The sequence below is a fragment of the Rhineura floridana genome, chromosome 3, assembly GCF_030035675.1.
Source record: "Rhineura floridana isolate rRhiFlo1 chromosome 3, rRhiFlo1.hap2, whole genome shotgun sequence".
Taxonomy (NCBI): domain Eukaryota; kingdom Metazoa; phylum Chordata; class Lepidosauria; order Squamata; family Rhineuridae; genus Rhineura; species Rhineura floridana.
Window position 1 is genome coordinate 217,220,438 of NC_084482.1, and position 13,621 is coordinate 217,234,058.

A 13,621-nucleotide genomic window follows, 5' to 3' on the forward strand; every position below is an offset into this window, starting at 1 on the left:
AGAGAAAAGCCAAACCTCACCTAGAAGTTCTTCACAGCTGATTCATTGACAAATCTCTTTTTTGCTGCACCAATTTAAGCCAAGTGAAAAAAGAAGATAGAAAGAAGGATACTTATCTGCCTGTTAGAGTCCGTTTTCTTTAAAGAAAAGATAAACGTGCTGCTGTAATCAGCTAGAGCTTGATGAAAGTCCGTCCGGCATTGCAGTTTGAACTTTCTCTCATAAATAAATGAAATCCAGTCCTCCCCACAAAAACAGGCTTTGGGGTTGATCTCTACGTTTCTCCCTGCCCGGGAGAAAATCTTTATCAGTCAAAAAGAGCGTTGTGACTGATTTTAGAGCTGAAAAAGCTTCTTCTGAGACGAGAGCTCGGCTCAGAGGCAGCACAGGCAAAGCAACCCTTCCCGGAAGTCAATCTTAGATTTTTTTGAAAGCTTTTTTAAGAAACATTTTTAAAGATGTTTTGTTTTAGTGTATTTTAGGGTCTGTTTTATGATGTTTTAGAGTTTTTGGTGCTTTTGTTTGCTGCCCTGGGCTCCTGCTGGGAGGAAGGGTGGGATATAAATCAAATAGATAAATATTTAAATAAAAATGGGGTCCCGTCAGTGATGTTCTCTTCAGTCAAAGGGATTGGTACAAGCGGAATGCCTCCCTCCCCATGGACAGGGAGTAGGGAGCCAGGACACGAGCCGCTCCACATCCCCCACCTACCTGTCTCCTGTCTTTTACCATTGCCCTTAATGAAGATGGCAGCCATGGTGGGGAAAACCATGGCCACCATCTTTGTTAAGGGCCATGGTAAAAGACAGGAGACAGGTAGGGAGGTTGGGGGCACAGATCGTGGAAGGAGAGCGGGGGCAGCTGAGGGCCCCCCTGTAACTCCAGGGGCCCTTGGGCCAGTGCCCCACCTGGCCGCCCTTTAGAACTGGCCCTGTAGGGAGCATGTCCAACAGTTACTCACATTATAGATGGAAGCAATTCTGCGAGATGTTCCCTCCAACTAGTATTGGGGATATCTCTATGTTTGTTTACCATGATGGAACTTTCTTAAATTTACTTCTTCCTCCTCCTTTGTTCGGGGATATTGATGCCTTTTGCATATTCTCTATAAACCTCTAGCAGAGGGAACAGGCAGATGTTCCTTCCAGGAGCATCCTCACTAATGACTGAAAATGGACTGAGACTACAGATTATTTTCTATCTAAGCTAGAGCCTATGTTTTCTTAAACATATGAAGGTCATGAGTAAATACTCTTTATTCTTTTTACCTAAGAAGATTATCTCTGTGACTTATTTGATTAACTAGTGTGCATGCGAGGAAGGTATGGGACTGGATCGTATTAAGAGTGCTATTCCGTGCGTTGTGGACACAGTGAGCAAGCCAGAGGCGGCCAGTGGTGCTCTGGTGGTGTGGGATGAGTTCCAGCTTCTTCCTTCTGATGAAGTGGAGAAGGTGCTTTCAACCTTAAAGCCAACCACTTGCTTACTCGACCCTTGCCCATCGTGGCTCATTATGAGATGCAAGGATAGACTGGGCGAGGGGATCAAGGCAGTGGTAAATACGTCCCTGGAAGAGGGAGTTATGCCATCAGTCCTCAAAGAGGCAGTAATAAAACCAATTCTGAAGAAGCCCTCCTTGGATCCCCAAGATCTGAACAACTTTTGCCCGGTCTCAAATTTGCCGTTCTTGGGGAAGGCGGTTGAGCGGGTGGTGGAGAAGCAGTTGCAAGCGAATTTGGAGGAAGCGGATTATCTGGATCCATTTCAATGAGGCTTCAGGCCTGGACATGGACTGAAACGGTCTTGGTCGCCTTGGTAGATGATATGAGGAGGGAGCTGGATAGGGGCGAATGCACCATCCTTGTTCTGCTTGATCTCTCAGCGGCGTTTGATACCGTTGACCACGGTATCCTTTTGGACCGCCTGGAGAGGTTAGGCATAGGGGGCACTGTATTGCAGTGGTTCTGTTCCTTCCTCTCTGGTAGGTACCAGAGAGTGGCATTGGGGGATGAGGTTTCGGATGCTTGGCCGCTCATCTGTGGGGTGCCACAGGGCTCCATCCTGTCCCCGATGCTGTTCAACATTTATATAAAGCCGCTGGGGGCTATCATCAGGAGATTTGGGCTGCAGTGTCACCAGTATGCAGATGACATGCAGCTCTATCTCTCATTTAAATCTTCACCGAGGTTGGCTGTAGAAACCCTATCCAAGTGCCTGGAGTCGGTGAGTGGCTGGATGGGAAGGGATAAGCTGAAGCTGAACCCTGACAAAACCAAGGTACTGCTCGTGGGAGACAAGGGAAGGCTGGGGGATGTTGACCTGGTGCTCAATGGGGTACAATTGCCCCTGAAAGACCAGTTCCGCAGCCTGGGGGTCATTCTTGACTCCCAGCTGTCCATGAAGGGTCAGGTCTCGGCTGTGAGCTGGGCAGCGCTGTATCAACTCCATTTGATACGGAGGCTGCGCCCCTACCTTCCCAACCATCTGCTCCCATCGGTGGTACATGCCCTGGTCTCTTCTCACCTAGACTACTGTAATGCGCTCTATGTGGGCTTTTGGGGTGAGCTAGATTTTATTATCTTTGTTTCCAGATTTTTAATGTTTATTGTATCTCTATGCTTATTTTGTACATCGCCCAGAGTGGCTGGATAGCCAGCCAGATGGGCGACTAAGAAATTCAATATATAAAGAAATAAATTAAATGGTCTGGAAGCTGCAACTGGTACAGAATGCAGCAGCTCTCCTGATTAAAGGCAGCTGCCGGCGAGATGACATCACTCCAGTGCTGAAGGAGTTGCACTGGTTACCAGTTGTTTTCTGGGCCCAGTTCAAGGTGTTGGTTCTGACCTTTAAAACCCTACACAGCTTCAGCCCAGTCTATCTGAAGGAGTGCCTCCGACATCATCAGGGATGCCGCTCAACAAGATCAGCCTCAAAAGGCCTTCTCTCTATCCCACCAGTTAAAACAGCTAGACTGGTGAGGACTAGGGAGAGGGCTTTTTCAGTTGTGGCCCCCACTCTGTGGAATTCCCCCCCATATGACCTCAGCCATGCCCCCTCTATGATGAGCTTCTGCTGGGTCTTGAAGACCTGGATCGTCAGGCAGGCCTTTGGGGTGGGTTAGGATTTATTATGATTGTTTGAGACTTTTAATGTTTTAATGTATTGGCATGTTTTTATTGTGTATGTTGCCCAGAGTGGCTGAACAACCAGCCAGATGGGCGACTAACAAATTTAATAAATAAATAAACAAACAAACAAACAAACAAATAAATAAAAGTGTATTATAGCCTGGAATGGGTATCGGAACTTGGTTGACGTGGAAGTTTTATGTTTTATTGCATGCATCCCATGTAGTCATGTGGGACTGGTGAATTTTGGAGGTCTGGCTCATTGGGAAGTCACTGTTACAGGCTGTTTTACGTCAAAGCGTATTACAGCCTGGAACGGGTATCAGAATGTGGTTTGCATGGAAGTTTTGCGTCTTATTGCATGACTCCCATGTAGTCATGTGGGACTGGTGAATTTTGGAGGTCTGGCTCATTGGGAAGTCACCGTTCTGGGCTGTTTTACGTAAAAGCGTATTATAGCCCAGAACGGGTATCAGAATGTGGTTTGCGTGGAATTTTTCTGCCTTATTGCATGACTCCTATGTTGTAATGTGAGACTGGTGAATTTCGAGGGTCTGGCTCGCTGGGAAGTCGCCGTTCCGGTCTGTGTCATTCCATTCCTGAGGGCATTTTGGCTGTTAAAGGGTCAATAAAAATCCTATTGGAATGGTTTTTGTTCCTAAATGTTGTTCTCAAGTGTCTCTAACACATCTCAGTGTTTTTGGCATCCAATTCTTTTATAAAGGGCCAATTCCGGCCTGTTCCGTTCCGGTTTTTACACCGTCCCTTTCCCTGTGAGGCGGAGAGGCAGTGACTGTCCCATGGTCACCCAGTGGGCTTCATGGCTGGATGGGGATTTGAAACCCTGGTCTCCCAGGTAGGAGATTTTTCTTGGCCTGGATTCTGGAATGGGGAGGAAGGCAGACAAAGCGTCACTAGGAGGACTAGTAGCCCTTGGATCCAAAGTGGTGAGATGAGGGAGGACCATAACATGGCATTAAGTGCGGACTGGGGTGGGGGAGAGAGAGAGAGAAACCAGACCTCAGAGTGGGAGGGGCAACTGGAAATACGAAATGCTCTTTACTTGGATCAGGATTTGTGTTACCTGCAGTAAAAATACATAATGTGACACACACATACAAACACACAGACACACACAGAGTGCTCCTTCCTCTTCAACCGGGACAACACACAGAGGGATTATAGATCTCTCTCTCTTCAGTCATTTCCCCCACAATATCTCTGTAGTTTGCATCCACTCCCATTTTGTGTTGGAAGTGGGGCAAGAGCAACCCCTGTTTTGTTCTTTTGCTTGTGCTCCAGAAGGGAGATAGAAGGAGGGTCCTCCAGGTGGATAGGCTTGTTTACCTTTACCTGGGATGCTCTGACTGACTTCCTTCCCTCGTTAGACTGATAGGTATGCCTTTCTATCTACTATGTTTTTCTATAAATAATGTAGCTTAAAGTCTTCCGTGATCTCAATGCAGGGTAAAAGCCTGCTACTTGGGTAAACGCACACACTGGCACACACACATCTCAGACCGTTGACATTCTTTGCTAATATTTATCCAAATTTACACAACATTTTAAAAAGTTCTCTGTCTCTGCAAGTTCTGGTTCCATTATTATATTAGCCAAGAGGTAACGCTTTAGACAATCCACTAGTGAGGGCAAATGAATTTCATCATTTATTTTGTCATCAGACCTCCTCCCTCCCTCTCTCCTGGATTTTGGCTCTGGCATGTCCCTGTTAAGAGGGAGTATTTAGGGGGCTCAGAAGGTCTCGCGTCCCTCTCCTGGGGACCTCATCCTTGGGGCAGGCTCCTTCCTTGGGGCAACCCCACTGACTAGAGGAGGGACTCCAGCTGCCCTCCTTCCAAACCAATTCTCCCTCTTTCTCTCCCCCCATCCCATATCGCTCCCTCAGTGGAGGACACAGAGGTGGAGCTGAACTTCTATTTATTTATCTCCAAAAACAAACAGTCTTCCCAAGGAGCTCTCAGAGGGAAAGAGGGGTCCGTCTCTTAACAACCAGCACCCCTCACAAACTACGGCTCCCAGGATTCTCAGGAAAGCCATGGATGTTGTTGAAAGGGGCGTGATCCGGGTTGAAATGTGTAGTGCACGCTGCTTCAGAAAGTGGTGGTCTCCCCTTCCTGTAGAGGCTTTTAAGCAGAGGCTGGATACTCCCCTCACCCACCCCCAGGAATGGATTCACCACTGCAACTCAGGAGGAATAAAAGGGACCCTCCTCCTCTGCCCTTCAGAGCAGTCTGGGGGCCATGTTAGTCCATTGCAGCAACAGGGATTCCTGTGGCCCTTGAAAACAGAGCTGGGGAACCCTTTTTTCAGGCCAGGGGTCGTATTCCGTTGGGGCCAGATCGAAGCATCCCTCGGGAACATCACGCGGCTGAAGTTGGTTCCCAGTACCTTATTTGCTTGAAAGTTCCAAACACTAAAAAGAAGCAACTACAGCAACTTCAAGCCAAAATTAACAGGTCTGAACCCCAAAATATATGTTGGGGTACCCTGTATGATATATTGCTGCGATTGGGGGACTCTCCCCATTCAGAATAACAATATATTTATGCAATCAGAATCACCAGGCTTCTGATATTATCATAAATACATAATGATGTCATAAAATCATAAAAAATAAGTAACTGGGGTGCCCACCCCAAATCTGCTCTGGACCAGAACAAATCATACCTCCCAGGAAAGGGGAGGGTGTCTTCTCTAACATACCAGTGTATATAAAAAAATAAGGAACTGGGTGTCCACAAGAAAAACCATTCCAGGCAGGATGCAGTGGCATCTCCCAGAGGACACTATCCACTTTGCTCAAGTGATTGATTTTTCATAGGCCACAGCAGATTTTGGAGTGGTCACCACAAATTACATATTTCCCCCTATTTACTCTTCATTATTTTAGCTGGGAACGACTTGCATCTCATAGAATACACCCTCCCTTTTCCTGGGGTGTATGATTTGTCAAATGTCCACACAGCCATGAAGCTCCCTGGGTGACCTTGGGCCAGTCGCTGCCTTTCAGCCTCAGAGGAAGGCAATGGGAAACTACCTCTGAATACCATTTACCATGAAAACCCTGTTCATGGGGTCGCCATTAGTCGGAATCGACTTCAAGGCAGTCCGTTTGCATTTCATTAGAGCTATGAGTGGGCAGTTTTATTTCCCAGCTGTGGGTAATCAGAGGCCCACCCTAACACCACCTTACCAGTAGAAGCCGGGCTCCATCAAGGTCGTCGTAAAGTCTGGGAAGTTTTAGGGAGGATGTTTCATTTGGCCAGTCATTGATGGCCCCTTTTTTCATGAAGAAATTTCCCAATTCGTTAATTGGATCCGGCCTGTTGCTGGGGAGTTTGCCATAAGTATGGCGCTCAAACCTTAGCTTTCGTTCCTCTCCTGGGTCCCATCATGCCTATTTGACATTGCCTGCTGAGGTTCCATTTTGCATCAACTCTCCTGCCTGTTCCTCTCTCTGAGGAAAGGGGGGGGCTGCACAATTGTCTGCCTGGATGTAAGTATAGACTGGGCTAGATAGCTTTCTTCTTTTCTGTTGTGACTGAACTCCCTATGTTTTACCTTACCCCTTTTGGGTGCTGATATTAAGGAACTATTTTGCTGCTGTAACTGCGCACCTCTTTTATTCTTTAATACAATTATTTCTAGCCTCATGTTCAGAGTATAGGTTGTGCATGAGGACAATTGGATGCTGTGGCACCCCCATTTGTTTTAAAACCTTCCATCGGTTTTCATAATCTACACAGTCAAAGCCTTTGCTGTAATCTATAAAGCACAGTGTGATTTCCTTCTGAAATTCCTTGCTCCGTTCCATTATCCAACTTATGTTTGCAATACCATCTGTGGTACCTCTTCCCTTTCTAAAACCAGCCTGGACATCTGTCACTTCTCGCTCCATATATGGTAAGAGCCTTTGTTGTAGAATCTTGAGCATTACTTTACTTGCATGGGATATTAAGGCAATCATTCGATAACTACTGCATTCTCTGGGATCCCCTTTCTTTGCAGTTGGGATGTATATTGAACGCTTCCAGTCTGTGGACTATTGTTTTCTTTTCCATATTTGTTGACAAAGTTTTGTCAAACTTTGGACAGATTCAGTCTCAGTAGCTTGTAGGAACTCTATTGGTATGCCATCTATTCCTGGTGATTTGTTTCTTCCAAGTATTTTAAGAGCAGCGTTCACCTCACATTCTAAAATTTCTGGTTTTTCATCATAGGGTTCCTCAATGAATGAATCTGTCATCCTTGCATCTCTTTTACAGTGTTCTTCAATGTATTGCTTCCTTTTTTTTATCTCAGTCAGTCAGTGTGTTCCCCTGTTGCGTATTCAACATCCCTACTTTTGGTCTAAATTTCCCTTTAATTTCTTCCTGACATCTGCATAAAATTTCTCAATTTGCTCTTCTTCTGTGTTTGCTCTTGGAGCATAGACTTAGGTGATGGTTATGTTGATAGGTTCCCATTAAATCTCATGGGTATCACTCACTCACACTTTGCATTATAGCTCCTAATGGCTTCTCCAATGTCACTTCCCACTATTAAAGCAACCCGGTTTCTTTATAATTTATCATTTCCTGCATAAAATATTTTGTACTCGTCTGAAAATGTCCCATTCCCATCCATTTTTTTCACTCATGCCAACTATTGTAATGTTGATGCGTTCCATTTCTTGCTTGAAAATGTCTAACTTTCCCTGGTTCATGCTTCTCACATTCCATCTTACTACTGTGTGCATCGTGCAACTCTGGACTCTCCTTGCACATCTGTGCGCATCAGCCTCTGGGCTTCCTATTGGCTTTGACCCAGCTGTGTCATTAGTCACAGCACTACTCATACTTGTCCATTGTTCTTCCCCAGTAGCTTGCAGAGTGCCATCTGTCCTGGGGGAGGTGTCATCTTCCAACACTATCTCATGTTGCATGCAACAGAGGACTAACATTTTGTCAGGGAGGGAGGGGATGCGAGCTGGCCTCTGGGCAGTGCAAAGGGCCATTTTCCTCTCAGACAGGATCCATTCTAGGTTTGTAAATTCCAGCAGTGCATAAGTACTGGGCTGTCCACCTTAAATGGAGGGACAAGAGAGCAGAGTTTTGCTACAATTGTCTCTCTCTGCGTCCCTTTTCACAACCTGTTACCAAGCACCTACTGCTAAACTAACTCCATACAAGGCCTCGAGCTTTGGCAGTTAAACTCTGATATCAACAGAGCTTCCCAAAATACATTTTCAAAGTACAAATCATAATATATTCACAGGATTTCTCCACAGCGTTTTCTCACCTTTCCTTTTCATTCCATCAGGATACATCTGGGGGGCCAAGGCTGAGGGAGAACCATCTGAAGTATCACTGCAAAAAGCTGAGGAGCAAGTGCAGGAACAGAAACTGAGGAGTCAAGATGGAGCAAAGAAACAAGAGGAGAGAGAAACTCACAAAGGAGACAAATCTTATAAATGCTTGGAGTGTGGAAAGAGCTTCAGGTGGAGTAGCCACCTTTCTTTGCATCACAGAACTCATACAGGGGAGAAACCTTATAAATGCTTGGAGTGTGGAAAGAGCTTTAGTCGGAGTAGCACCCTTACTTTGCATCACAGAACTCACACTGGAGACAAACCTTATAAACGTTTAGAATGTGGAAAGAGCTTCAGTCGGAGTGGCAACCTTACTTCGCATCAAAGATCTCACAGAGGAGACAAACCTTATAAATGCTTGGAGTGCGGAAAGAGCTTCAGGTGGAGTAGCCACCTTTCTGTGCATCACAGAACTCATACAGGGGAGAAACCTTATAAATGCTTGGAGTGTGGAAAGACCTTTAGTTTTTTTTTATATATATAATAATTTTTATTCAAATTTTCATAAAACATAGGGAAAAAAATCATAAAACATTCAAAGACAAAAAACAAAACAAAACAAAAATGATTAAACAAAAAAATAAAATAAAATGTTGACTTCCCATTTGTCACATATCAAATCAGTTATAGGTCTACAATATATAACAATCCTGTCTCTTAAATCATATTGTAAAATCACTTTCCTCCAGTAGTTATCTTAATTAATCATCAAATCTCATAAACATTACTTTATTCTTTCCAAAAAAAGTCAAAGAGAGGTTTCAATTCTTTAAGAAATATATCTATCAATTTTTCTCCAAATAAACATGTCAATTAATCCATCTCGTTAATAATTATAATAATCTTATTGTCATAACCATAGTCCAAATAAACATTTCGATTAATCCATCTCATCAGAATCTGTTAGGTCCAATAATTTCAATAGCCATTATTCCATTATCCCTATTAGTTCCATCTTCCATCTTCAATAGTGCTGTTAAGTCCAGTAATTTCAGTGTCCAATCTTCCATTATCAGTATTCCATAATAATCTTGCTGTTGTAGCCATAGTCATATAATAAGAGTCTGATGGGAATTTCCTCTATCCCAAATATTTTCTTGCCATCCATTCTGAATAAGTTGCTGAAATACTGTTGTAAAGTCATATCTGTGTTCTTCTTTTTTACAAAATGCACTGGCTCATCTCTTAAGAGTTGTTCCATTGTCACATGGCTGCAGTTAATTCCATAGATTTTCTTTATATCAAGCTCCATCACATCATTCCAGTCCAGAAGATTATCCAAGCCATTGATAACTTTATCTCTAATATCTTCATTAATTTCTTCAGAGATAACGTTAAATTCCAAACAGTAGATTTTATTTCTAAAATCCATAAACTCCAGATCTTTTTCCAATTCCACATTTGTTCCAATCTCCAGGGCTTGTATCTTCCCTTTATTTTTTCTTTTCTCATCTCTGATCTCATTCTCCTCTCTCACAGGGTCCCCTATTTCTTTAAGCTCCTGCGTCATTTTGCTCAGTTCAATTTTCAGCTCCTTACTACCCTGTCGCAGGGTTTGTTTCGTTATCTCAATCTCATCCATTATTTTCTGAAACATAATTACTTCCAGATTCTCAGCCACTTTCTTGATTGCCATTTTTAAAACCACGAAAACAAAGCAAAACAAAAATAAAGAAGAACCACTTCTTATTTCAGCAACAATTGGGTTAATATTCCAGGCTTGATGACATCACAGTATAAACAGAGCAACCTGCCTTATCTCTCTTGTGCAAGAATGCAAAACAAATTTAGTTCCCAGCATCAAAACAGTTAGTGGCGTCGTGAAGAAGCAGATTCGTCAAAATAAAATAGACCAAAAAGAGAATAGTCCCAGACAATATAATATTCCTCGGAATAGAAATCAGGAATAGAAATCCCTCTTCTGTCTATTATCTTTAGAATGCACTTCCAGGACAGCTTTTTGCGACAGAAACAGAGATAAGCTGTTAATTTCGTGAATAACAGAGAAGAGCTATATCTCACCCAGAAGTTGTCCAAAGCCGATCAATCTGACAAATCTCCTTTTGCTGCAACAATTTAAACCAAGTAAAAAAAATAATAGAAAGAAGGGTGCTTGCCTGTTAGTCCGTTCTCTCTTTGAAGAAAAGATAAACGTATCGCTTCAGCAGATAGAGCTTGTTAGAAAGTCCATCCGGCATTGTTGGCTGGACCTTATCTCATAAATTAATGAAATCCAGTCCTCCCAACAAAAACAGGCTTTGAGGTTGATCTCTACGTTTCTCCCTGCCCGGGAGAAATTTCATCAGTCAAAAAAAAAAATGTTCTGACTGATTTATATCTGAATAAGCTTCTTTTGAGGCGGGAGCCCGTCCCAAAAGCAGGCACAAGCGAAGTCACCCTTCCCGGAAGTCGAGTGTGGAAAGACCTTTAGTGACAGTAGCTCCCTATCTTTACATCACAGAACTCATACAGGGGAGAAACTTAATAAATGCTTGGAGTGTGGAAAGAGCTTTAGTCGGAGTAGCACCCTTACTTTGCATCACAGAACTCACACAGGAGAAAAACCTTATAAATGCTTGGAATGTGGGAAGAGCTTCAGTCGGAGTGGCCGCCTTACTTCGCATCAAAGAACTCACACAGGAGACAAACCTTATAAATGCTTGGAGTGTGGAAAGAGCTTCAGGTGGAGTTGCCACCTTTCTTTGCATCACAGAACTCACACAAGAGACAAACCTTATAAATGCTTGGAGTGTGGAAAGAGCTTCAGTCACAGTAGCACCCTTACTTCGCATCAAAGAACTCACACAGGAGACAAACCTTATAAATGCTTGGAGTGTGAAAAGAGCTTCAGGTGGAGTAGCCACCTTTCTTTGCATCACAGAACTCATACAGGGGAGAAACCTTATAAATGCTTGGAGTGTGCAAAGAGCTTCAGTCGGAGTAGCCACCTTTCTTTGCATCAGAGAACTCATACAGGGGAGAAACATAAATGCTTGGAGTGTGGAAAGAGCTTTAGTCGGAGTAGCACCCTTACTTTGCATCACAGAACTCACACAGGAGAAAAACCTTATAAATGCTTGGAATGTGGAAAGAGCTTCAGTCGGAGTGGCACCCTTACTTCGCATCACAGAACTCACACAGGAGAAAAACCTTATAAATGCTTGGAATGTGGAAAGAGCTTCAGTCGGAGTGGCCACCTTACTTCGCATCAAAGAACTCACACAGGAGACAAACCTTATAAATGCTTGGAGTGTGGAAAGAGCTTCAGGTGGAGTAGCCACCTTTCTTTGCATCACAGAACTCACACAAGAGACAAACCTTATAAATGCTTGGAGTGTGGAAAGAGCTTCAGTCACAGTAGCACCCTTACTTCGCATCAAAGAACTCACACAGGAGACAAACCTTATAAATGCTTGGAGTGTGGAAAGAGCTTCAGTCGGAGTAGCACCCTTACTTCGCATCAAAGAACTCACACAGGAGACAAACCTTATAAATGCTTGGAGTGTGGAAAGAGCTTCAGGTGGAGTTGCCACCTTTCTTTGCATCACAGAACTCACACAAGAGACAAACCTTATAAATGCTTGGAGTGTGGAAAGAGCTTCAGTCACAGTAGCACCCTTACTTCGCATCAAAGAACTCACACAGGAGACAAACCTTATAAATGCTTGGAGTGTGGAAAGAGCTTCAGGTGGAGTAGCCACCTTTCTTTGCATCACAGAACTCATACAGGGGAGAAACCTTATAAATGCTTGGAGTGTGCAAAGAGCTTCAGTCGGAGTAGCCACCTTTCTTTGCATCAGAGAACTCATACAGGGGAGAAACATAAATGCTTGGAGTGTGGAAAGACCTTTAGTGACAGTAGCTCCCTTTCTTTACATCACAGAACTCATACAGGGGAGAAACTTAATAAATGCTTGGAGTGTGGAAAGAGCTTTAGTCGGAGTAGCACCCTTACTTTGCATCACAGAACTCACACAGGAGAAAAACCTTATAAATGCTTGGAATGTGGAAAGAGCTTCAGTCGGAGTGGCCACCTTACTTCGCATCAAAGAACTCACACAGGAGACAAACCTTATAAATGCTTGGAGTGTGGAAAGAGCTTCAGGTGGAGTAGCCACCTTTCTTTGCATCACAGAACTCACACAAGAGACAAACCTTATAAATGCTTGGAGTGTGGAAAGAGCTTCAGTCACAGTAGCACCCTTACTTCGCATCAAAGAACTCACACAGGAGACAAACCTTATAAATGCTTGGAGTGTGGAAAGAGCTTCAGGTGGAGTAGCCACCTTTCTTTGCATCACAGAACTCAGACAGGGGAGAAACCTTATAAATGCTTGGAGTGTGGAAAGAGCTTCAGTCGGAGTAGCCACCTTTCTTTGCATCGGAGAACTCATACAGGGGAGAAACCTTATAAATGCTTGGAGTATGGAAAGAGCTTCAGGTGGAGTAGCCACCTTTCTTTGCATCACAGAACTCATACAGGGGAGAAACCTTATAAATGCTTGGAGTGTGGAAAGAGCTTCAGTCGGAATAGCAGCCTTTCTTTGCATCACAGAACTCACACAGGAGACAAACCTTATCAATGTTTGGAATGTGGAAAGAGCTTCAGTCACAGTAGCACCCTTACTTCGCATCAAAGAACTCATACAGGAGACAAACCTTATAAATGTTTGGAGTGTGGAATGAGCTTCAGGTGGAGTAGGAACCTTACTTTGCATCAAAGAACTCATACAGGAGACAAACCTTATAAATGCTTGGAGTGTGGAATGAGCTTCAGGTGGAGTAGGAACCTTACTTCGCATCAAAGAACTCATACAGGAGACAAACCTTATAAATGCTTGGAGTGTGGAAAGAGCTTCAGTCGGAGTAGCACCCTTACTTCGCATCAAAGAACACACAGGAGACAAACCTTATAAATGCTTGGAGTAGAAGGGAGCTAGTGTCATCGATTATATCATTGGAATGCCTACCATCATCCCCTTCATCCAAAGAATGATCTTAGAGGACAGGATAGAAAGTGATCACTTCCTGTTAAAACTTAAACTTTATACGCAAAACTTCCGCTCCACCGTAAAAGCAGACCTCCATATGCCTGGACATCTACAGGGGATTAGACGCC

General features: G+C 43.8%; 1 protein-coding gene across 1 annotated transcript; it reads left to right on the forward strand.

The window, feature by feature from the left end:
- Window positions 1-8,644: 8,644 nt before the first annotated feature.
- On the forward strand, window positions 8,645-13,367 carry LOC133381608 (zinc finger protein 91-like; the record flags this gene model as incomplete). The annotated part of the gene is made up of 4 exons (XM_061620949.1): window positions 8,645-8,883; window positions 11,018-12,190; window positions 12,440-12,775; window positions 12,944-13,367. Coding segments are annotated over 4 exons (2,172 nt in total), but the record flags the coding sequence as incomplete, so codon positions are not given.
- Between the last annotated feature and the right edge of the window lie 254 nt (window positions 13,368-13,621).